The sequence below is a fragment of the Theropithecus gelada genome, chromosome 16 (genome assembly GCF_003255815.1).
Source record: "Theropithecus gelada isolate Dixy chromosome 16, Tgel_1.0, whole genome shotgun sequence".
NCBI classification, from domain to species: domain Eukaryota; kingdom Metazoa; phylum Chordata; class Mammalia; order Primates; family Cercopithecidae; genus Theropithecus; species Theropithecus gelada.
Genome location: NC_037684.1, coordinates 75,879,501 through 75,904,966, shown reverse-complemented (window position 1 = coordinate 75,904,966; position 25,466 = coordinate 75,879,501). Strand labels below are relative to the sequence as shown.

General features: G+C 50.9%; 1 protein-coding gene and 1 non-coding gene across 5 annotated transcripts in view; both read left to right on the top strand.

Moving 5' to 3' along the window:
- MPRIP (myosin phosphatase Rho interacting protein) overlaps positions 1-24,647 on the top strand; it is a 151,154-nt gene extending 126,507 nt beyond the window's left edge. For 2 of the 4 annotated variants that reach the window (XM_025361089.1, XM_025361087.1), the window contains exons 16-24: positions 4,152-4,299; positions 5,128-5,245; positions 6,355-6,514; positions 7,750-7,869; positions 8,876-8,962; positions 9,701-9,863; positions 12,311-12,396; positions 12,912-12,974; positions 16,846-24,647. In XM_025361089.1, coding sequence (XP_025216874.1) covers positions 4,152-4,299; positions 5,128-5,245; positions 6,355-6,514; positions 7,750-7,869; positions 8,876-8,962; positions 9,701-9,863; positions 12,311-12,396; positions 12,912-12,944 — 915 coding nt within the window. In that variant the 3' untranslated portion in view covers positions 12,945-12,974; positions 16,846-24,647. The remainder of the gene's footprint in view (positions 1-4,151; positions 4,300-5,127; positions 5,246-6,354; positions 6,515-7,749; positions 7,870-8,875; positions 8,963-9,700; positions 9,864-12,310; positions 12,397-12,911; positions 12,975-16,845) is intronic. The other 2 variants (XM_025361088.1, XM_025361086.1) reach the window with 1 other exon arrangement.
- Positions 2,237-2,343, top strand: LOC112610537. The gene has a single exon (XR_003116416.1). It is a non-coding gene; the product is annotated as a U6 spliceosomal RNA (small nuclear RNA).
- Positions 24,648-25,466: the final 819 nt, after the last annotated feature.

The following is a 25,466-nucleotide window of genomic DNA, read 5'->3' as shown; positions in this document are numbered from 1 at the left end:
AGGAGAACTAGCAGGAGGGCCGCCAGGGTCCCTGGTGGGAGAGGAGCATGTAGTCTTTCCAGCATTTCTCTGCCTTCCTAATGTGGCCTCTCCGTATTCCTGAGAGTAGTCACCAATCCCCTTGCCAGCCTTGCCTCCTTCCTGCCCCCACCCCCAGAAACTCACCTGGCCCAGTCCCAGCCCAAATCTCAGGCAGCTGCCTGAGGACAGCCTTGCAGTCACAGCAACACCCCGGAGAGCCAGGGCCTGGTTGGAGGGCAATCTCCCCCTGATTGCCCTAGGAGAGCACGGTTGGGCAGAGGGTCCCTCTCTGGAACTGGCATTTGATGTGTGCTCTGGTGAGAAGAGCTTTCCCCCTGAGCACAGCCTCCAGCCATTCCTGTCCCCTTCCCCAGGACCTTTACAAGTAGCTTTTCCCCAGAACTGCCCTGCACCCCCGCCCCTGAGGTCCTGGAGCACAAAGGCGACATGCCAGGGCCTGGGGGTGGGGGTGGGCTGAGTGGAGGTCCAACTCTCTGGCCCCACTCTTTGTAGCTACAGACCACACCCACCATGTGTGGCTGCCAAGCGTCATCCCTTAGACTCAAAAGTTTACCATGATACCTGTGCCCTTATGTTCCTCCCACTCAGGAAGCTGCCCCAGTAAATGACTAGGATGACTAAGCCCCTCAAAAGCCATGTTCAGGTGGTGCCTCCCACGCTCATGTGGCAGAGCCAGGTGCACACACAGCCAGCACCATTGTGCAGCGAGCTTCTGACTCCCATGCGGCTGCCACTGCTCCTGTGCGCACATCCCCACAGCCACTGTCCGGCAGGACACCTGTTTTTCCCAGCCCCTTACTCCTGTAGCTCTGAATGGAAACAGCAGCTCACACGTCATGTCTGTGTGATGGACTCGGCCCCACCAAGACACACAGGTTGTCAGTGAGCACCTCTGGAGAGCTGAGAAGCTTTTTTTTTTTTTTTTTTTGAGACAGAGTCTCGCTCTCTTGCCCAAATTGGAGTGCAATGGCGTGATCTCAACTCATAGCAACCTCCACCTCCCAGGTTCAAGCGATTCTTCTGCCTCAGCCTCCCAAGTAGCTGGGATTACAGGCGCTCACCGCTACACCCGGCTAATTTTTTTTGTATTTTTACTAGAGACGTGGTTTCATCGTGTTAATCAGACTGGTCTCGAACTCCTGACCTCAGGTGATCCACCTGCCTCGGTCTCCCAAAGTACAGGGATTACAGGCGTTAGCCAGAGAAGCTCTTTTTCACCATTCTTTCCCCAAATCAGTCAAAACCTTTTAAAAACCATTATGAGTTGTGAGAAGGTTTCAACAGCTATCTTTTGAAAGTGTGTGTATGTGATGACACTGTGGTCAGTTCACCAAAAGCAGCACCCAGATGGGGCCAGGTGCACCTTGAAAAGTTAATTGCACAAACCTTTGCTTTGACCCCAAACATGCTTGCTAGTGTCCTTCCCTGCAGCATCCCAGACAATCAGCAGGGTCCACAGGGGCAGGGCCTGGGCACAGCGATGCCCTGATTCCTGTCTGCATCTGTAAGAGCCCCCTCCACACCAAGGCTGCTTTAGGTTTGCCAACCAGGTGCAGGCGAGGCCCCATGGAGGTGCCATTTTACCACCAGTGAGCAAGAAATCAGAAGGGAGAGGACTGCCTCATGTTGAGAACTGACCAGAGATTGTGCTGAGCCAGTGTCACCAGCAGGGAGAAACAGATGAGGCCCCTCCCAAGGGCTTGGACACTGTCCACTCCCTGCTGCCTTAGCTGCCATTGCATAGTGTCCCCTCCTGTGCCTGGGAGCTTCTAACCCAGGTGTGGGGTTCTCACCCACCCCTGCAGACATACAGAACTTGTAAATAGACAGCACCTTGAGATTTCATCACTTTATGCAGATTTCCACTTGGGTTGTTGGGGACAGGGTCTTGGCCTAACAGCCATCCTCTAATGTCCACAGGCTTCCACCACACCACAATTGTAGTCATCGAGGAACTTCTTTTGGTCCCAGGAATGACTGGCTTAAATTAACATTTGTTTGCAAGATCAGTTATTTTTTAGCATATAGTTTCTCTCCAAAGAAGCAACTGGGTCTTTAAAGATGTCCCAGTGCTTCTGTTAGATTTTTGACTCTTACCTGCTTAATATTCCAAAGCACTCAGATCAAAATAAGGCTTTTCCCAGCAAGTAGACTCAAAAAAAAAAAAGACCTAAAAGATCTATTAATACTAGTTGTGCTCGCTTTAGCAGCACCTCTACTAAAATTGGAATGATACACAGAAGATTAGCATGGCCGGTGCACAAGGATGACACACACATTCGTGAAGTATTCCATATTTTTTTTAATTAAAAAAGACCTATTAGTTAAATGTGTTAACGAGAAGCCACATACGAACCAAAGCAAGTGGGAAGGAGAAAGAAGAGCTCAAACGTGGGGTCTGAAGACCAGGAGCTCCAGAGCTCCGAGCTCCTGCAGCCGTCCTGAGGTGTGAGGGTGGCGGGAAGAGACAGCTGCTTCCAGGTGGAGCCACTGGGAGAGGGGGTGGGATGCCCAGTTATAGTGGCAGTAGCTGAGCTGTTCGCCCAGAGCAGCACATAGGTTACAGTCAAGTCCAGACTGACCACGAGTTTGGAAATACTGCCTGAGGCTCTCAGAGATGGCCATCGCTAAAAGTGGGCCCAGAGAAAGATGCCCAGGCATGCTGATAGGATCTCTTGGTATCCTTTCTTGAATCCACATGCAAGAAGATTAACCAAGTGATGCAGGCTGTGAGCCCAGAGTAGGGAAGCCCCCACACTTGAATTTCGAATGGAATGTGGCCACGTTCTTCCAGTTTTTAAAACTCAGCGAGAGGCCCAGTCCCTTCTCTGAAGCAGACCATGTGAAGGATTTAGACAGAAAGTGTGTGCCTCCATGCTCAAAATAGCTGCACACGCACCCCTCCCAGCAGCTGTGCAGCACGCTCACCTGCTTTGTTAGTGAGTGCAGCTCCGATAACCAGGCCTGGGCTTCCTGGTGTGGCTTGCTCCCATCCTGGGGCATGCATGTGTCGCTCTAGTGAGGTACAGGAGAGCTTGGAAAGCAGGTCTCCTCTCTTGTTGGAGTTAGCAGAGGTACTAAGTCATTGGTGCCCTTCTCCTTTAAGAAGAGAGTAAGAAAGGGCCGGGTGCGGTGGCTCATGCCTGTAATCCCAGCACTTTGGGAGGCCGAGGTGGGCAGATCACGAGGCCGATCGAGACCATCTTGTCGAACACGTTGAAACCCTGTCTGTACTAAAAATACAAAAAATTAGCCAGACATGGTTTTTTAGCAGACGCCTGGTCCCAGCTACTCTGGAGGCTGAGGCAGGAGAATGGTGTGAACCTGGGAGGCGGAGTTTGCAGTGAGCCGAGATCGCGCCACTGCACTCCAGCCTGGGCGATAGAGCGAGACTCCGTCTCAAAAAAAAAAAAAGGTAAGAAAGAAGACACAGGCTAGAAGGAAGGAGATCCTGTAGCCTCATCTTATTCCCTCAGTCAACACCTGAGCATTAAGTGACCAGCTGGAGGTTGTCAGCTGGCTAGTGGCAGAGCCCAACCCCCAGCTCCCAGAAGTGGACTGTGTGTGCCCCCAACCCACTGTGGGTTGAGAGGTTCCCAGCCTGGTGCCCGCCAGGCCACTCCCTATACGTGGAATGGCCTTGGTTCCCTCCAGCAGACAAGTCCCTCATCCCTGTTTTACGGGCCTTTCACTATGTCCCTCCATACCAGACGCAGCCAGCCCCTGCGCACGTGCTCTCTCCTCCCTCCTTCCTATGGGACCCACCTGGCAGCAACGCAGGAAGGTCCGGGATTGGCTGATTTCCATTTCATAGCAGCCTCTCCCAACCCACCATACCAACTTCTTCCAGGAAGAAATGAGGCACAGCACAATCACAGAAATAAGATGTAGAGTTGACTAGAAACACCCTTTTTTGAAGGCTCTGATGGCATCACTGAGAATCCCCAGACAGCCCCAGGGATCCTGCTCAGGAGGCCCATGGTGAAGCACGCTCAGTGAGTGCCCAGTCACAGCTGGGCCTGGACGGGGTGGGATTCCTGGCTCATTTACTAAAAAGGGCCCCAACTTAGAGGTAAAGAAGTCGATGAAGCCCCTTTTGCATTTTGCAGGCCACGTGCGAGCGAGGGTTTGCAGCAATGGAAGAAACGCACCAGAAGAAGATTGAAGATCTGCAGAGGCAGCACCAGCGGGAGCTAGAGAAACTTCGGGAGGAGAAAGACCGCCTCCTGGCCGAGGAGACAGCGGCCACCATCTCAGGTAGGGGGTGGGGTAACTCTGAGGGCAGGGTGACCAGCTTTTCTTGAGCCAGACACACAACTCAGAGGAATGGCCGCTTTTGAATTGCCTTTTGGCTGAGATGTAAGCTTCATTCTTGAAGGGTTCTGTGACTATTCACTCTGAGGCAAAGGCCAATTTCAGGTCCCTTTTGAGAGTTTGTGAGCTGAGAGCGCACACTTCAACCCGACAGCCCCGTCGTGGCCAGCTGCACACAAAGAGCTGTCCCAACCTGTGACTTTCCCGTCCCAACAAGTAGACTGACTAGTGTCAGTCCAGCCAGTGACTTTCCCCCTGACAGACTCCTGTCAATGTGGGACCACTTCTGGCCAGAGTGCCCCTGCCCTCAGCGTGAGGATATGTAGCCTCACCGGCAGGTGGCCCTAAACAAGCACGTCCCCTGTGCCTTGCGCTGCTTTCTCTTTATGTAATCGCCACCTCAGTTGTTTGTTAATTTAGTTCCAAGGAATAAAATACACCAGCACAAAAGCTTGCTTGTTTTATAAACTCATGTTGGCATTTAACATTGACATTTATTTAATCAGTTTGGTTTTCTTCTAACATCAAAAAAAAAAAAGCCAAACGTGCATTCCTTCCAGGGGGAGTTCATGGAGAATTCTCCCAGCCCGCGCCCACCTCAGAGAATTGGTTCATGAGGGGCCAGCCTGTCATGCAAAATCCGACTGCTGATTGAGTAAGCAAGCATCAGCAGTGGCAAGTGCCACTCCATTGTATGGAGCTCCCCACCCCCACCCCTGCCAGCAGGAAGGGCATGACCCCTTGGTGCTGAGGCCGTGTCCTTGCCTGCAGCCATCGAAGCCATGAAGAATGCCCACCGGGAGGAGATGGAGCGGGAGCTGGAGAAGAGCCAGCGGTCCCAGATCAGCAGCGTCAACTCGGACGTTGAGGCCCTGCGGTGCCAGTACCTGTAAGTGGCTGGGCCTGCCCATCTGCCTTTGGGAGGGCCTCTGGAAGGTGGCTGGCCAGGCCACAGCTGGGCCCTTCCTGTGTCTTTGCAGAGGCCTCCAAAAGTTGGGGCCTGGGGCCCATGGGTGCTGGGAGCAACTCAGATGCCCTCCTGTCCAGTGCAGGATGTGGCCCAAGTGGGGCCTCCTCTATTCAGAGAGACTGTTTCTTGAAATGCCAAGAACGAGATGCAACAAACGAAATCTTAAATTCCCCTCTTGTCCAGGGCTGATCCCAGCGACCACCCAGATATGTTCATCAACAGCTGCCCCACTAGCCTACCAGGAGCTAGGCAGCTGGACTTAGTCATACCGGGCAGAAGTGAGAACTAGCACTGCAGTTTAAAACCACTCATGTGCTGATTCCCTCTGCACAGGCAGGATAGAACAATACTAGAGTAACTGCTGTAAACTTTTTTCACTTGGTAGAATTGACACAGCCAAGAGCCCACAGATTGGCCACCATGAACGTCACGGCACTCAGGCTCTACCAGGAGCCTTTATAGTATAGCTGAAGCTAGGGGTCCTGCCTCAGGAGCTGGCAGCGGTCAGTGGCACCCTGTAGAGGCTCATGCTGACCTCGGTCAGAGCAGGGTGGCTCACCTGGAAGCCCCTCATCCCTGGTTCACCTGCATGAGAGATGGCCCTCCTGGATCCAGGGTGGCAGAACAATCTCAGGAAGCTTGGTTTTTTGAGTCTTGTGTAGAGCCTGGTCCTGGCTGTCAGACACAGATGGCTTCGAAAGTGGGTTTACTAAAAACAAATTCTGAGTCAGAAGAGAGTCTAGAAATGGGAGGTCTGTGTGGCCGCAGACTGGATTCTGTCCTGACTGGCATTCCAGAGAAGTGCTAGCTGTAGGACTGTCAGACTGTGAGAAAGGACCAGGGAGGGATGTGAGGGTGAGGTCATCTCTGTAAGGGATCCCTTGCTCTATATGACCCAGGCTGATTAAGACAACAGGCTGTGCAGGCTTGACCTGTGCTTGGCTGTGTCTGATGTCAAGGAGGGACACCGGCCTCTGAGAGGCCTGTTCCTGAAGCAGGCAGAGGAGTGAGTGCTGCCCTCTCCCCAGGGAGGAGCTGCAGTCGGTACAGCGGGAACTGGAGGTCCTCTCGGAGCAGTACTCGCAGAAGTGCCTGGAGAATGCCCACCTGGCCCAGGCGCTGGAAGCCGAGCGGCAGGCCCTGCGGCAGTGCCAGCGTGAGAACCAAGAGCTCAATGCCCACAACCAGGTGAGCCTGCAGCCAGGTGAGCCCAAGGTTAGTCAGGGGCACTCAAGGTCAGGTAGACCCATAGTCAGGTGAGCCAGTGCTAGAGCCAGGCCTCACCCTCAAAGTGGCATGAAGGTCCCTGAGCCACGGAGTGGTCACCTGCCCCAAGGCTTCTCCCTGCCATCCAGCGTGGCCATCTGTGTTGTCAGAATCGTCACCGCGGATAGCTAGAGCAAGGCTGTACTGCCATGTGCACCACCTGCATACACATGATGTCACTCTTGCTTTGACCCTTTCCGAGACTCTCGGGTGTCTTGGTGTCTTCTCTCTGCTCCTCTGAACCTCTGGCTCACTGTTTCTGGGCAGGGCCTGGCAGGGTCATCCCAGTCCTCCAGGATCCTGTCCCTCAGGGACTGAGCTGACACTGTTCGGGGTCAGGCTTACTGCTCACATTTATTTTTGTCAGATTTTTTTCTTAAGATTTGCTTGCTCTGGCTGGGTGTGGTGGCTCACGCCTGTAATCCCAGCATTTTGGGAGGCCAAGGCAGGCAGATCACGAGGTCAGGAGATCAAGACCATCCTGGCTAATACAGTGAAACCCCGTCTCTACTAAAAATACAAAAAATTAGCCGGGCGTGGTGGTGGGCACCTGTAGTCCCAGCTACTCAGGAGGCTGAGGCAGGAGAATGGTGTGAACTCGGGAGGCGGTGCTTGCAGTGAGCCGAGATCATGCCACTGCACTCCAGCCTAGGAGTCTCAAAAAAAATAATAAAAATAAAAATTTGCTTGTTCCTTAGTTAATTGGGGTGCATTTAAATCCTGGCTAATTGAAAGGTTCGAGTCAGGATTCGTTCAATATTGGCTTTTATGTGGGCACCAAACTAAACAGCCCTCTATGACCCAGCCGTGCACAAACACCCCCTGGGACTGGGCACATAGTCTCATCCTCACCTGAGGCCTTCCCAAGGGGTATGGCTGCTGCACAGGGCTGTGTACGAGGCTACTCAGGCAGGACTGGGTCCACTCATTACTGCTGTGGCTTAAAGATGACCCCACAGGAGCTCAGATGGGACCAGCCATGGAACAGATTGACACTAGTTATTGTGACAGAAAGGAATTAAGGATTATCGATTGGATCACACCTACACAGTTCCACAGATACACAAAGAACCCAGGGAAATGGCCTTCCCGGGTCGTGTCATGCGACTTGGCCCCAGGCAGCTCTGGAGTGTCACTGTTGTGTTGCTGTCCCCCAGGAGCTGAACAACCGCCTGGCTGCAGAGATCACACGGTTACGGACGCTGCTGACTGGGGACGGCGGTGGGGAGGCCACTGGGTCACCCCTTGCACAGGGCAAGGATGCCTATGAACTAGAGGTACCATCAGGAGCCAGGCCCTGCCTGACTCAGCTCTGCACCCAGGAGCCCCAGGGGAGTGCGGCATGGCCCCTTACAGGGTTGTGGGAGGGACAGACCTGAGACAGCAGGAGTCGCAGGGTCCAGGAAGATCCAAGTCACCTGGAGGTGGCGAGGAGCAGTGAGCTGCCAAGTGGCGTGAGAGCCACTAGCCGAGCGGGGCCCTCGAGAGGCTGTGGGGATCCTGACCCCATCTCACTCTCCCCACCCACTCCTCTCCATTTCTGCCATGCCGCAAACACCACTCAAAAGGACACGTTCTGTAGCCATGTGGCTGCTGCAGCTCAGGTCAGGGAGGCTCGCTTTATGTCAGAATGATAGATTCTGGAGTATAGGGTGTCCTTTTAGGAAGGCACTTAGATTTCTCCACGTTCAATTAAAATTTCACCCTAAAATGTGCTAAAATTTCAGCACTCAGCCAGCCAGAGCTCATCCGGCTGGGCCGGTTCTGGTGGCTTCGAGCTTCGTCTCTGTAGTGGAGCCACCTCCTGGCAGCGACACTGAGAGGCCAAGGCTGGGAGGGAGCAGTGCTTGGTGTGATCAGCTCCTGCCACAAGTCCAGGTGTGAGGCCTCTGTCTGCTGTGCCTGTGCCTTGTACTAAATGAGTGCTTTACCAAAAAGGCGGGCAGGAGAGGCTGAGTGAGTCTGACACAAGTGTCAGTGGTAACATTTCCTGATTCTCGCGGGCTTGGTCCCCAGAGACAAGCAGGTCTAGCTCACAGCACCCCAGGCTGAGGAGGGAGTCCTTGGCACTGGGAGGAATCACGGCCATTTCTTTCCTCTTCCTGTTTCTGTATGTGAGGCTGAAGCTGTGAGCGGTGTTTAAACGATGCTTCCCCGCGTTGGGCACTGCGGGGCTGCCCTGCTCACTGGTGATTGGAGAGCCCTCTGCACGCTTCAGCCTGCTCTGGAGACCCTGGTTCATTTACTCCTGAATATTGGTCCCTAATCTCTCTGTCATTTTAGGTCTTATTGCGGGTAAAGGAATCGGAAATACAGTACCTGAAACAGGAAATTAGCTCCCTCAAGGATGAGCTGCAGACGGCACTGCGGGTAAGGCCACCGCACCGCAGGAGGGCGGGTACAGGAACAGGCTCTAGGTGACATGCGCCTCCTGAACTCAGGCTGGGGCTCAGCGTGGGTTCTTCTGAAGCAGATTTTACTCTTGTGAGGAAGGCACTTTCCAAAATCAAGTTCTCTTGAAAGACCAGCCTGCAGGCAGGTGCTATGGGAACGTGGACATGAGCAACCTGCCTGGCCTGGCTCCAGCATCAGTGTGTATGTGCTTTTTGTGTCCTTTGGGAGGAATGTTCCAGAGAAAAGGCCTGTGAAGTGAGGCAAGGCTTGACTTCCATTTGAGCCACCTCCTGGCTTTCACCAGCCTCCTCCAGGGACACCTGGAATCAGGGGAGACGACAGAATCATTGGTGGTCACTCAGTCACCTAGGGAATCCAAGACACAGAGACGGTTTTCCAGGCTAAAGCCCACAAGGGAGGGGCCTGGGCACTCAGGGCCACACCAGGCTGGTCGGGTAATCCCGGAACTGCCTCCTGCACTCACGGGGCCTGGAGATTATCCTTCCACGTCCTGATGGCTGTGCCCGTGTCCTCAGGCCCCATGGTTTTTCCTCTCTGTCCACTTTCTGCCTCTAGAAGACAGAGGTGAACAAGCCTCCTCTCCTGCCCAAAGCAAGCCTCCCCACCGTATTCAGTCCCCAGGGAGACAGGCCACATTGTGCGTGCTCCTCTTTCCTGGATGTAACTACCATTCTCTGTCATTTCACTCCCAAGGACAAGAAGTACGCAAGTGACAAGTACAAAGACATCTACACAGAGCTCAGCATCGCGAAGGCTAAGGCTGACTGTGACATCAGCAGGTTGAAGGAGCAGCTCAAGGCTGCAACGGAAGCGCTGGGGGAAAAGTCCCCTGACAGTGCCACGGTGTCCGGATACGGTGTGTCCTTGGGTCATGCCCTCTGGGCTATTGCTGGGGGGCTTCTGGGGGTTTGGTCATAGAGGTTTCCCGGTGCTTGACTCGAGGCAGAAGAGTCCCAGTGATGCTTGTAGACCCAGGCATCCCAGTGGAGCAGGAGCACCAGCCTCACACAGCTGCCCCAGACAGGCCTTGCTCTCCCCAGCGCAGCAGTGGATGCTGTGCTGATTGCTCTAGGGAGAACCCATAATATCAGCATAATATTTTCGAAGTAATAACAAGTCTTGTTTTTCTAAAGAACTCAACCACTGGGCTGAAGTAGCTCTCACTAGCTGCTTGATCCTAGGATTTGACTATAATATCTGTAAAAGGCCATAGAGTGGAGAATGGGAGGGAGCCCCCTGCTTTCTGAAATGAACAGCAGGACTTTTTTTTTCTTGGCTAAAAACATTTAGGTACCCTGTGAAAAATAGATGGCAGGGAGGATGAAAGAGTTAACATTTTATCAAGCACTTTCAGCTCATACGTAATTTTTTTTTTGAGACTGGGTCTTGCTCTGTTGCCCAGGTTGGAATGCAATGGCGTGATTTCACTGCAGCCTCCGCCTCCCAGGCTCAAGGATTCTCCCACCTTAGCCTCCCCAGTAGCTGGGACTACAGGCGTGTACCACAACACCTGGCTAATTTTTATATTTTTAGTAGAGACAGGATTTTACCGTGTTGCTCAGACTGATCTCAAACTCCTGGGCTCAAGCGATCCAGCCACCTTGACCTCCCAAAGTGCTGAGATTACAGGTGTGAGTCACTGCACCTGGCCAGATTATACATAATTTCATTTGACCTTCATCTTGATTTTTATATAAAGACCCACAAACAGGAAAAGATGTGCTAGCTCACTAATACCCCCCCCAAAAAAAAATCAACTTTTTTTCTGTCAGGCAAGGAATAGTGATTATGGTGGTACTGACAGATGCTGGGAGGAAGACTCCATTTTTCCATAAATACCTTGAGTAGTCAGACTTGGTGGTAGGCCTGGCTACCCAGGAAGCTGAGGTGGGAGGATCACTTGAGCCCAGGAGTTCTGGGTGGTCACGCACAAAGCTAAGTCGATCAGGTGTCCACACTAAGTTTGGTATCAATATGGTGACCTCCTGGGAGTAGGGGATCACCAGGTTGCCTAAGAAGGGGTGAACTGGCTCAGGTCAAAATGAAACAGGTCAAAACTCCTGTGCTCAGGCACAGTGGCTCACACCTGTAATCCCAGCACTTTGGAAAGCTGAGGTGGGCAGATCACTTGATCTCAAGAGTTCAAGACCAGCCTGGGCAACATGACAAAACCCTGTCTGTACAAAAAGTACAAAAAAACTAGCTGGGACTGCTGGCATTTATACACCTGTAGTCCCAGCACTACTTAGGAGGCTGAGGTGGGAGGATCACTTGAGCCCAGCAGGTGGAAGTGGCAGTAAGCCATGATTGCACTGCTGCACTCCAGCCTGGGTGACAGAATGAGACCCTGCCTCAAAAAAAAGAAAAAAAAAAAAAAAGCCTGTGGTGAGCTGTAGTGGAATCACACGTGTGAATAGGCACTACATTCTAGCCTGGGCAACACAGCAATAATCTGTCTCTTAAAAGAAATAAGAGGGCTGGGCGCGGTGGCTCACGCCTGTAATCCCAGCTCTTTGGGGGGTCGAGGTGGGCAGATCGCGAGGTCAGGAGTTCGAGACCAGCCTGGCCAACATGGTGAAACCCTATCTACCAAAAATACAAAAATTAGCTCTCCGCGGTGGCACGTACCTGTAGTCCCAGCTACTCAGGAGGCTGAGGCAGGAGAATCGCTTGAACCCTGGAGGTGGAGGTTGCAGTGAGCTGAAATCGCACCACTACACTGCAGCCTGGCGATAGACTCCGTCTCAAAAAAAAAAAAAAAATAGAGAAAACAAAAAACCTCACACATGCACAGGATGTGTGATATGACTCAATATATGTTTGTGTTACAGGTATTTAAGTAGACATTTGTAAGAAGCCTAAAGGACTGCTGTCTGAGTGGGTGGATGATGAGAAGGCCTTGGCCTTGCCATCTTGCTTTAGACAGTCCTTGCGCTACCAGGAGGAAGGTGGAGAATCATGGATAATGGGGGTAGGGGTCTGCTCAGCATTGAGATCCCACAGTGGAGTGAGAGGACCAAGTCGCTTTGGAGGGAATGCTGTTCTGGGCTACAGTCACAGTGCAGGAAGCCCTGGCAGGGCCCCACATACACATTCTCCCATTGTGCTGGTGTTTTGTGGTGGTCTGAAAAGATCTAGCATGTTTTATGGTTATTGGCTTTTAATTCCCTTAGAGTTGTTTAAGGAAGTGTCCTAAGTATGCTGCAGTAGGAAGCTTGGGAAATGTTTCAGGATTCAGTCAGGTTCCATAGGGTTTTAGAAAGCAAAGATAACAGGTCTGTTTGTTTTCATTATATACTTCAGATATAATGAAATCTAAAAGCAATCCTGACTTCTTGAAGAAAGACAGATCCTGTGTCACCCGGCAACTCAGAAACATTAGGTCCAAGGTGAGACTGGGGTCCAGCCCCCTGGTGGGAAGGGCTTGAGGGACACTGGGGAGAGGAGCCCAAACTGAAGTAAGGGTGCTCCTGTGGGCCACAGCTGCGAAAGCCCAGGGCCCAGCACTCAGCCAGGCCAAGCTCACCCTGCTGGGCTGGTTCTGGTGGCTTTGAGCTCTGTCTGTCTTAGAGCCACCTCCTGGCAGTGACATTGAGAGGCCAGGGCTGTGAAGAGCAGTGCTTGGCATGATCGGCTCCTGCCTCGAGGCCAGGTTTCACCCAGCCCCGCTCGTGTTGGCCTGCTGTCAGCTGTGCCTGTGGTGTTCCTTGCATGTCACTGTTGTGACACTGGTGCCGCCTCCAGGAGACGATGCTGCCTGCTCTCCTTCCCCAGCCAGGAAGCAGCATATCTTCAGTGTGCTGTCCAGAGCCAGTCATGCACAGGAGGGCGGGCAGAGGTGGGAGCGGCACCGCGTGTGTGAGGGATTGGTTGTGTGTCTCATGTCTACTCTCTCCTCTGACAGTCCGTAATTGAGCAGGTCTCGTGGGATACCTGAAATGCACCCGCTTCCCGGCCCATGCAGGAGGTAAACCGCCTCTCCCACTGCCTGCATGCACTGCTCACACCCCCATGGCAAACGCCTGCGTCATGGTTACTTTATTTCAATTCATCCTGCTCCAACATACCAAATCCAAGTGAGGTTTCTTTAACCTGCTCTGGGGAGTTAATTGGCACTCTAACCTCTTAACAGAGATGACCCTGGCAGTGAGGCACTCCTGTAGCCTGGTGGGCAGGCAGAGAGCCAGGCACCCATCAGCATATGCATGTTGGATAATCTGTGCACAACGGATGAACTCACTCCACCCTCTCAGGGGACACCTGTCTTGCCCTCTGTCACGAGGTAGTTTACAGATGTCCACACTGGCAAGGGAAGTCTGCCATCACCAAGGGGCTCGCCCACCTAGTGACCCACTTAGTGGCCTCTGTCAAGGCTAACAGGCTGGTCGTTCTAGGAATGGATAAACCAGGACTAGAGCTTGGTGAAGATGGTTCAGAAGAGCATGATAACTATAAGCAATAAGGGCAAAATATTTACCAGTTTTGTTTTTTTTTTTCTTTTTTAGTAAAACAAAAGCTTCTCACTAGGTGCCATTGAAGGCTCTATCCCAGAGAGGAGGTGGGGGCAGGCCCATGGTGGGAGATACCCTGAGAATGAGTAGTTGCTGGCTCAGTGGCTTGATCTCATACATTCGGAATGAGAACGTGGAGGAAAGCAAGAACCACGTCTTCCTCCTTATGCTAGTCCTTTCTCAAGCGTACCCACAGCACCCTGCCGGCCGAGGGACTTCAGCCTGAGGCTTGGCTAAAGAGTTGAGGGTTTTAAGCCTGGTCAGTTTGGTTTTATTTTTCTACAGTCCTAAGTCACCTATACCCAAATATGGTTTAGGGTCGATTGAAAACTTAGCTTGGGCGTTTTTCTTTAAACATAAAGAACATTTTGTTTAGCAAAAGGAAACTTGTTTTTTGGTTCATGGTTTTCTTACTGAAGATTCTACTACTTATTTGAGGCTAAACTCTAGCTAGTATCTTTGAGCTTTTCTTGAAGGAGTTTGAAGTTTACTATTAGTGATTTGGGCTTTTGGACCATGCCTATAAGTGACAGTCAGGGGAGGGGACCAGCTGTCACTGACAGGACCCTTCCAGGGAGGCTGTGCGACACCCACGGGCCCCTGACAGTAACTCTGTGCAGTGAGTGGGTGGGGGCCTCTCACTGTGGCTGGGAACCAGCCAGAGCAGGGATGAGGGAGCAGACTGTCTGGGCCCCAGGGAAGACTGAAAAGGATGGAGAGAAACCCCAGGATGGGGTCCTCCTGATGTGTTTTTAAGTTGATGTTTGGCTTGGCTGGGTTTCTGTAATAACAAAGTCCTTGGAGTGCAGGGCCAGTCCAGGGACTTCACAGATGTCTGCGGTGCAACGGGGCAGGATGGGGCCTTGTTGGCGCTCCCAAGAGACATTAGGAGGCACAGGCATGGGTGGGTATCATCCTTTTCCTCAACTATATCTGAAAACTCCACCCAACCCTTTAAGAAGACAGGAATGAAGTTGCCCAGAAACCGTACTTCTCATTGGTGTTTTTGATATGGCATCTGATGTGCACTGATCTGTGTCTTTCGTTCTGTTCTGTTGTTCTGTCCTGTCTCACTGAAAAGGACCACAAGTTTCAGCTGCCACAAAATCAAAGCCAGCAAGTTGCTTAAGAGCAGCATAGCCTCTTCTGGGATTGAGACCAGAGAATGCTTCCCTCGGGGTTCTTAAGGGGCCCCTGTGTTAGTGCTCAGCTCAGTATGCGGGGCTGCAGGAGGCACTCAGTGGAGAGACCAGCCTGGGGGAGATGAACCCCAGAGGGAGCTGACTGAGCCCCGAGGGCCAGGCACGGCAGTCGAACCTGTGCAGGGGTCCTTGGGCTGAGCAGCCACCAGGAGAGAATCCAGAGGACGTAAAGAGAGAGAAAGCCTCCCGGAGCCAGTTTGGGAATAGCGTAGGGGGTTTCGCTTACTTCCCACCCTTGGAATTGTAGCAAGCCCAGCATCACCCGAGCCTGAGCTCTGCCCTTGTCACTGGGGCAGGAGCCAGCAGCGAGCATGCTGGGTGCTATGGCTGTCAGGGCGCTCCCCTCCCCTGGGCCTGCTGTAGCAGAATTCTGGGGCTTCTCATGCAGTGCCTGCAAGGAGCAAACCAAGGCCTTAGGGGTGTCCAAACTCACTACAGTCCTGACAGAAAGTCCCCAGCAAGCAGGAACCGGAATATGACAGTGACATCCCCCAGCCATGCTCCGGGGTGTGCCTCTGAGTAGCACTTAGGCTTCGGGCTGCCTGCCTGCCTTGGCCCCAGCCCCTTTAGTGGTGACCAGATGTCTACGCAGGTCCTCTGCAAGACTGACTGCTGTGAGAACCCTGCACTCTGCGGGGAGGGACCCCAAGGGCACCTAGGAGCAGGCATGGGTGTTGAAGCACATCTGGGCTCAGAATGGGAGATGGATTTTCTCCCCATTCCCCTACCCACTCTCTGTGGCAAGCTTCCAAAGAAGCCCTCTCAGACACGCACAATTATCAAGCTGTAACAATTGCTTGAGGTGAGGCTCACCTGGACCAGTGAGTTTTAAAATGCTTAGCAGCAGAACCATTTATTTAAAAATAACATTGTTTATTTATTTATACAGACACACAGCTCCAGAATATAACAAACAAGCAGGTCTGTTCTGGGTAGAGCTGGGTGGGGTGGGGGACCCTGGAGCTCCCCCTTCCCTTGAGCTTTGGAGGGAGCCTCAAGCTGGCCAGCCCATGCTCAGTCCCCAGTCCATCACACCAGGGCCTCCAGGACGGTGTCAGAGTGTGCCTGAGCCTAAGCTAGAGACTCCCCAGTAGATGGGGTATAGCCTGCAGTTTCACGTTGCTCAGGTTTTTGGTTGAAACTGGTAGAATCGTGCAGACCCTGAGCTAGAGGCCATCCCTTCAGCTTCTGATTTCTCAGTAAAGCCTGTACCTGCACCAGCTCTGGCAAGGGTAAGCCATGGGGAGTCGGCAGGGCTGTCTGACGGCGACACTTAGTGTGAAGAGGGAGATGAGTGAGGAGCCACGGCACTTTCCAGTCAGTACTGGAATGCCCTTCATTTCCAGTCATTCTTTGAAAAGTGCTCTTCCTTTTCTTACTCAGAAATTGAATGATTGAGGAAAGTCTGTAAGAATCAGATGGAAAATATTCTGTCCCGCAGTTAGTAAGATCTCATTCATCTCTGGACGTACAGATTTAAGCTTTAGCAAGATCCCACGTGAACAGAGTATTGGTTTTACGTTTTGAAAATCTTACTATATATGTTGGCGTGTTCCCAAATCCCCATAACACAGGCCTCTGATCAGGGAATGCCAGAAATGGGTCTGAGGGCAGCGGGCGCTGCAGAGGCGCTGTGGGAGCGAGGCCCTGTCCCGGCACACCCATCCTGCTGGGGATGCCCTGGAGCATCTGGTCCTCCTCAGCGGAGGCTGTCAGGTGAAGAGTCTCTCCGGAGCTGGATGCGGACAAATCCACACACAAGACAAGACACGGGGATGGGCAGTCTCCTCGCTCATTGCACTGTTTTCCCTGGCTGGATTCGTCTGATCACTGCTTGTCTAAAGAGCCCTCAGCTCAGAATTTAGCTGCTTAAACACATGGTCTTGTCTCTCTGATTTTTTTTTCCTTTTTCATCCAAGTAATTTTCTGAAGGGGAAAACATCCTCCACCAATAACAGCATTTCCCGGGGCCTCTCCTCCTGGCATGCCCACTAACCGCACCTGCACCCGGCTCTCTGACTGATGCCGGCTCCACCAGCGGTCTGGTCTGGTCCGGTCCGGTCCGGTCCAGTGCAGGGGGTCTAACGGTGTGTTTATTTTCTCCTCCTGCTTTGTCTCTACCCAGAGTCTGAAGGAAGGCCTGACGGTGCAAGAACGGTTGAAGCTCTTTGAATCCAGGGACTTGAAGAAAGACTAGCTGTGTCCCATCCAAGTTGAGCACGCGCCTTCCCCAGCTTGCAGCAGCACACCCCGAGCGCTGCTTTTCACCTGTACCTTTGTTTTATTATTATTATTGCTGTTGTTGTGATCGTTAACTGTGGGCATGGAATGTGTGAGGCTGGCTTCTGGGTTGTCCACACCACTCTGCTGTGTTGACTTCCTATTGTCTTCATCAAAGCTCTTTTCCGTGGTATTCTAAAATTAGGCCAGCAGTGGGGGCTGGGAGGGCATCTGTGTTAGTCCCTTCCTGGCTGTGACCCGCTGCACTCACTGTCAGTATTAAGGCCCAGCAGCCTGTTGATAAGCTACCCTGTCTCACCACGCGCTGGTGTGGAAACAGGGCCCAGCCAGCACGCCTCAAGGTAGATGGAATCCCCACTGGTCAGAGAAAAAGCCATGCGGACACTCCAGCTTTTGGCCTGGGTCACAGCACTGACTCCTCACCCGCTAGTCTGGCTGTTAAGAGGAGAAGGTGCGCTGCCTTCCGGCCTGGGAGGAAGACAGCATTTTGTATCTGTTCCACTGATGCAGCTTAGAACCACACCCCTGAGAATCGTGGCAAACCTTTCACAACCTGGAAAATGTTGAAAGCAACCATTCCTATTTTTGTTTGTTTTTTATTAAATCTTGCACAAAACCCCCGGCCCCTCTCCTTCCTTCCTTCCTTCCTCTGCTCGTTCCTTTCTTGGTCTCCAGTAACCCTGGTCTTTTCATAACTACTCAAGATTGTTAACCTGCAGCCCAGGTTTCAGACTCTGATTGCAAAAAGTGAATTCCCTCCAGGAATCATTCAAAGCGGGGGAAGGTTTGGGGGGTTTGGGTTTTTTTAACCTTTTGGAGAAGAAACCGTCACATTGCTTTGGAAAAGGTTGAGAGGAGACCCCTGTTAAGTCAAGAAGAAAGTACAGAGGATGTCAGAATCTGATGAGAACAGCACATTAGTGTATATTCAGACTCTGATCTTAACTCTCATTTAATTAATCTGCGCTCTGGAAACCTATCTTGCAACATTTACTTTTAAAAGAGCCTGTTTAAAGTAAACCTATACTACCAGTTTTGCTTTTTCTGAAAGTTTGAGGAAGACCTTTTTAACTACCACAAAACATTCTACAACAATTCTTGAAAATCTCCTAAATTGGAGTCTCTATTATGGCCCCATGAAAAGCATTAATTCCATTAAGATAAGGAGTATAAACCCTGGCTGGTGGAATAGGTTCTGCTACTTTAGGAGCAAGGTGGGGTGTGAGCAGATGATTTTCATGCCAAGAACATGCTTTCACTTTGTATTCATGCTTGAGTTGGTGTGATGGTCTCTGTGGGTGCGTGGATGCTTTGGGAGTAGAAATCTAGAAATCCTGTTGCTCAGTTTCTAGATGAAGTCATGAGCATGGCCATCTGTGGAGCTCTGGCCCCGCCCCCAATGTGCAGAAAGGCTGGGAGAAAGGCCTGGAGTTTTCATGTGTTTTAAGACCCAGGTTTAGGTGCTCTCTTCTCACTGGAATAGCTGAGTGCTCTCCACTGGCATCAAGCCCTTTCCACAAGTTTTTAAGGCTCTTAACCCACACTTTCACTCCTCTGCTACTAGTCTTCAGTGTTGTTAACAGCAAGAGAAAATTGGGTTTGTTTTAAAATCTACTTCTCTGAGGTGGCACAGTTGTGCAGCTGTAGTCCCAGCTACTCAGGAGGCTGAGGTAGGAGGATCGCTTCAGTCCAGAAGGTTGAAGCTGCAGTTAGCCATGATCATGTCACTGCACTCCAGCCTGGGCAACAGAGCAAGGCCCCATATCAAATACAGATACACTTATCAGACCCCCCTGACCATTTAGATTAGCAGTGCTTTGAGAAATGCACTGTGACCTTTCTGTGTCAATGGGAATATACAGAAGGAACGTTCGGGACCCCACTGTCCCCCACAGCCCCATTGTTGTCTACAGCACACTGCTGGGACACACGAATGCTCCAGGACAGACAGGGACCTGGTGTGCGTCAGGATCTGACCAGACAGGAGTTTTTGCCTGTTACCTGGGTGCTACGATTTCGTGCCATTCTCTGAGGTCCACCACCTGCCTTGCCTGGCGTGGTTTCCTTCGTGATCATCCCTGCTGCCCCTGGGGACAGACCCACTGGCCCTTCTGCAGACAGCTTCCTGCCTTCTGCCCTCCAGGGGGTTCTGGGCAGAGTCCATGCTTGGAGACAGGATCTCTCTGCCTTCAGCCCTCACAGTGCTTTAAATTAAAGCAAGTTTGCCCATAGGTCAAAAGAGCATTTGATTCACTTTTTTCCATCACGTATCCCTCGAGGCTGGACTTCAGGAATCCTAGAAAATTAATATGAGTGCAGCATGTAAGGGGTCAGTGACAGGCCAGCTGGGCATCTGTATTCCTCCCTGCCACAGGCCTCTCCCCCGGGGCTGATTTAGTGTAGGGTATTGCCAGGAAACGGACTGAGGCTGCTTTGCTAAGAGCTCCTGAAAATGCCCTGGGCCTGCCCTGGCGTTTCTGAAGAGCCCTCACAAGGGACAGCCACCATGTGGGTCAAGGAAGTCTGGGTTCCCTGCTGGTGGGCTCCATCTTGCGATGGAGTGAACCAGGTGAGAAAGGATGACGATGTTCTTCGTGTTCCACCTAGACGTGCCCCAGGAACAGAGACTTGCCCAGATGGCAACACTGGCACAGATGTTGATGGCTGCCCAACTGGTGCCACACTGAGCAGGGAGCATTGTGCTGCACAGGGCTGGGCCCTCTCTCCAGTTTCCTTCCTGCAGGCATCCAAACACCCTGGAAAGGTTTTAGCCCCTGAATTCCAGGGAGAAGAAAGAAGAACAGTGAAGAAGTAGAACTGGTTTCTGTGTGGGGAGAGGAAAGTCTTAGGGGCAGCTGCGGGCGGGGTCTCAGGCTGCTCCTTGGCACCACCCACACAATAGTGAGCTTTCCCAGCTTTACCGATGAGGAAGATGTTCAAATAGATAAGACTTCAGCATTTTAATTATTTTCCTATAAATGTATTTATGTGTAGTATGCTAGCACCAGCCGGTAAGCTGTGCCCCACATATGAGTGGGAAAGTGAGGCTTGTGTGAGTTTTTGCGGGCATGTGCGTAGTTACCTTGTGTGCACACCTGCACGTGCAGAATAGTCACTTTCTGCTGGTCAGTTTCTTTATCCACACATGGTGCCCCAGCCCCAAGCAGGTGTGGAGACCAGCGTTTCAGAGGACGCACTGTCCACAGCCTCCCAGGTCCGAGTGGATCATGGGGCAGGGGTGGAGGCGGACAGTGCGCTGCCCTGTGAGCTGGAGGCCTGTGCTTCAGGGAGTCATAATGGGCCTGTGCTAAGTGGGTGATGCGGTGAACATCCCAGGGTGACTAGAGATAGCAGCATCGCGAACTTGTGGGTTTATTGAACAAGAGGTAACATCAGAGAGGATCTTGCCTTCAGATTCAGCAAGTATGAAGGCAGAAGAGCATGGAGACCAAGGCCCCACAGCCTGCTTAGTGATGTGGAAGGCCCAGCAAGAACCTGTTTCTGCAGCAGCCACCAGCTCCTGTCACTCTCTGACCCTCCAGCTCATGCAGCCATACAGGGAGAAGAGGGAATTTTGGCTGTTTAAAGAACACAGTTGTGAATCTCAGAATGTGCCTGAAAGGAATACTGACAGATAAGGCCGGAAACAAAACTGATGGCTTGAAAAACATTTTTATCGAATGTGTTTACTACCATTTGTTTTACTACAGAGGTAGATGGGACTCTTAACTTTTGGGTACTTGGAAACATGCTGAGAATTAAACACAATCCTGATCATCACTCCTGCCTGGCCGTCTCCTGGGAGGTTGCCGGGTGCCACAGAGCTGGAACACACCAGAGCCCGCTAGGTGTTTGCAGGGCCCTGGAGGCCAAGGCCACTCTGTGTGGGGTCCCTGTCGGCAGCCAGGTCCCCACACAAACAAGTAATCCTGTTCGGCCTACTTGGCTTTGAACATGACCTACAGCCTAATTTGGGGTGTAGGGGAAGCTCTGCTGTCCCCTGCTCCTTTGTATGTTGGGTGAGTTTAATGGCTGGCCACATACCCCTTTCTCCCAGCTACTCATTCACGGACTTGCCTAAGTTCTAAGACAGTCGCACTTAGAAAAGAATGCGACACATCAACATTTACTGTTCCTGAAAAAAAAGAGTTTGCTCAACATGGTCCTAAAGAAGCTTGGAATTTATAAGACCTTCCTTTATAAAATAGTGTTTTGGGGGGAGTTGTTGTTTGTTTTTTGCTTTTTTTTGTTGGTTTGTTTTTTGTTTTGAGACAGAGTCTTGCTCTGTTGCCCAGGCTGGAGTGTGGTGGCACAGTCTCGGCTCACTGCAACCTCTGCCTCCTGGGTTCACGCCATTCTCCTGCCTCAGCCTCCCGAGTAGCTGGGACTACAGGCGCCCGCCACCACACCTGGCTAATTTTTTTTTGTATTTTTAATAGAGATGGGGTTTCACCATGTTGGCCAGGATGGGCTCGATCTCCTGACCTCGTGATCCGCCCGCCTCAGCCTCCCAAAGTGCTGCTGGGATTGCAGGTGTGAGCCACTGTGCCTGGCGTATAAGATAGAGTTTTTTTTAAAAAACCTGTGACCCCATTGTCACTAAGGGAGAAAGAAATTAAGTATTGTCAAAGTTTTATAAAGAATGGAAACGTATGATATTATACTTCGAAGGAATTTGATGTTGAAATTTTAAAGAAAATTTGTCATGTTGATGAGAAAGCTGCACTTTCCTGAGAGCGTCATTCATTTTAGGGTGTGAGGTGAAAATGCTGGCTAGGCGAGTCACAGGTCTGATGTACAAGGAATTTGCGTTCTAAACAGGTCGTAACTTGCCGGAAGGTCCATGTTGGAGCACTAAGAGGTGACACAGGCCGGAGACGTCTCGTTTCCCCTTTCCTGCAAGCTGGCATCAGCCCTGTGTTTTCTCCTTTCAGCTGAAATGAGCGAAGGTTCTCGGTGCGGGCAAAACAGCCCCATTTCTGAAAGGATTTGGGAAGAAAGCTGCTGGTAACTTGCTTATTAAAAAGTTCCTTAGAATGAAGGCATCTACACACTGTTTTCCCACCTTTCACCTTCCTGGGCTTTCCTGCCCTCCAGCATTCTTCTGAAGAGAGGTTCCTAGCCCACTCAGCGCAAGCGTCTTCAGTGGGTACTCAGCAGCTGAACGTGGGTTTTCCACGCACTTCAGACTTGGAGGTTGGCCATGTACAAGCACACTCCTTCCCTCCCCAGGCCTCTCCATGCCACCACCCGCTTTAAAGATGTAAACGCAGTAGATTTCTCATCCCATAAAAGGTCATCTTCACATCGAAAGGTGAAGGCCGCCACTGTTCTCAATGCCAAGCAACAGAGCGTTCTGAGATGGGCGTTCTTCCTTGCACAGCAGCTATGGCAGGTTGTTCTGCAGCCACCCCTTAGAGGGGGCTGTTCGTTGTACCCTTGTACAGTTCTTGTGTTTACACACTTGGGCCGAACAGTTTTCAGCAAGGGCGTGTGTCCACAACCGATGGCAGTAAGAACCACCCTGAGCTGAAGGCTAGTAACACGGTGCTGTAGGCTCTTTAAAAGGAAAGCCTGGCATAAACCCAGTATGGAAAGGTACATGACCAGTTCTCTCAAATGTTGACCCGTTCATTCTCTTGCTCTTTGCAGAACTGTGAGCTTCAAGTATTCTTGCTTCTCTGTAAAGAGAAGACATCTCCCTTCTCTGAAATCCTTCAACAAAAGAAAAGACTCTTGGCAGGGTAGGGGAGTCAGTAGCTCAACACTAGACGTCCCTAGAGATGGGACAGGTTTCCGTCTGAACACGTCTTGGGTCCGAGTCCTTAGGTGTTTGGATGCAATACTTTGTGAATACTGAAGCTACTGCATGCTTGGTGTAGCTTGCAATTTCTCTGTATTTAAAAGCACTGTGTTTATTTTCTTCAAAATAACCTGTATATTATTCAGAGCAAGCAATGTAAATATTACTGAGAAGTTACTGCAGGGATTTTTGTGACAAAGTTTGTATGGGTTTTTAAAAAAATCTTAGACACCCCTTTTTAAGATGGGGAGAACAGGGTTGACTGCACCGTTGAACCCCGCCCAGCATTATAAGGAAATGTTTTTAATGACTGCTGCATCTTTGTAAACGTTTGGTCATCTAACAGATGGTTTTAAAGTATATAATATCTAAAATAACGATAGCCCTGTATCCATACATTGTTTCATTGAAATAATTCTATATTGCCTGTTCTTGGTAGAGCCAGTGTCCTCAAGGAAAATCAGGAAAATGAAGAAAATGATGGCGCCATCTTGACCAGACTTCTGCACAGTAATTTAAGGCTATCATAGGGAGACTTGGTTCAAGGCACAGTTCTGGGATCGGGGCCTAAATGTGAAGTTTCTGAGAACCTTCAAGACCACTCACTGGGCAGGGCTCTGTGTGGAGCACCAGAGCTGTTTGGATTCCCCAGCCCTTTGGTCATATCCTAGAATTCCATGGAGGCTGCAGAACTTCGATGCAGCTGTTTTTTACAACACGTATTTTTGTCAGATTGGTAAGGAAACACTGAGTCACAGAATACTTAAGAATTGGAGACTCCAGTACTGTAGGATGGCCTGGGAGGATGCCCAAGTCCCAAGGGGTGGACACGGCATGTTCCTCGGGCACGGCCTCAGTGGGGGCCTTCCCCAGGCACAGCTTGGTCACCTGAGGAAAGGGTGTTTCAGAGGCGCAGCCACACACACACACAGCGCTTGCAGCCTCACAGTCACGCCCGTCACTCCCCGCCCCCCACCCCCCTTGAGAAGTTAGTGGTGTCACATACTTAGTTTTATAGACAGCTAGGAATAGATTGTGAAGAACACTCAGTTCACTACTGTGTTATGTTTATATCACAAGCTTCAATTAAAATGGATTGTAAAGGATTTTAGGATTTACTTTTAGTATTAACAACTTATCTACTGACATACTGTTAGGATTCAAAACCAGTTAAGTGTAAGAATTACTTCATGTGGTTTTCCTAGGGTGATATTTATAAAAGGTAGAAAGCATCCAAGTGGCTCCTCAGTAATTACAATTCTTAATGATTTTTCTCACAAAACTGTGCCCTTCTGTCAGGGTCAATGTCTCAATTTATTATCAAAGACAAAACATACTGTGCCAAGCTGGGGCACTGTATGTGAACGGAGTGGAAATGCTTCAGTCATCTCTGCCGCAGCTTGTGATTCCAGCAGTTCTGATAAACGTTCTGTCACATGATAAAAAGAAGCAGCTCGTGTAATTCCAACTGGCATTTCATTTCTGTCCTAATGCTAAATGGTAACGCTTAACAGACTAAAAGCCATGTGCAGAAGAAAGGGCTGAATGAGTACCGCCTCCCCAGGTTCCAGTGCAGCGCTCAGCTCTGAGAAGTAGGGGCCTGGAGTCGGGTGAGCCATCCACTGTCAGGCCAGTGTCTCAAGAAAGCCTGATTAGCTGAGCTGCTGCTCTCTTTTTTGAGGGGGGACTTTTGAGGCTTTTTTTTTTTTTTTACAAAGTTTGTGATCAACTATTCACTACAATTGAAGTGTTACTTTGTCAGAATATTTATTCCTTTGTGTGACATGCTAGATTCCCTGGATGTAGCTGATCATTTTTATTTTGTAAATATTACCTAACTTTACATAAACTATATCATAATAAACTATTTTTGCATCACCCTTTGCATGCTGTGTAATGGGATTTTGTTTAGTTGAGAGACATCTACAAATAAGCATGCAGGTCAAAAGTCAAACTGAGCAGTAGCCTCCAGTTCTAGAGTGGGTTGATTTCAGTTTCATTACTTCCTTTTTTTTTTTTTTGAGACAGAGTCTCTCGCTTTGTCGCCCAGGCTGGAGTGCACTGGCGCGATCTTGGCTCACTGCAACCTCCGCCTCCGGGGTTCAAGCGATTCCCCTGCCTCAGCCTCCCGAGTAGCTGGGACTACAGGGGCCCACCACCACGCCCAGCTAATTTTTTGTATTTTTAGTAGAGACGGGGTTTCACTGTGTTAGCCAGGATGGTCTCCATCATGATCCGCCCACCTCGGCCTCCCACAGTGCTGGGATTACAGGCGTGAGCCACCACCCCCGGCGTTTGTTGTTGTTTTGAGCAGGTCTCACTCTGTCAGCCAGGTTAGAGTGCAATGGCACAATCTTGGTTCACTGCAGCCTCTGCCTCCTTGGCTGAAGTGATTCTCCCACCTCAGCCTCCCAACTAGCTGGGACTACAGGCATGCACCACCACACCCAATTAATTTTGCGTTTTTTGTAGAGATGGGATTTCCTCGTGTGGGCAAGGCTGATGTCGAACTCCTGGGCTCAAGCAATCCTCCCACCTTGGCCTCCCAAATTGCTGAGATTACAGGCATGAACACAGTGCCGGGGCCTCATTACCTCCTTTTGAATTACAGTGGATTTTGGGGGGTTTTTTTGTTTTGTTTTGTTTTTTGAGACAGAGTCTTGCTCTGTTGCCCAGGCTGGAGTGCAGTAGCACTATCTCAG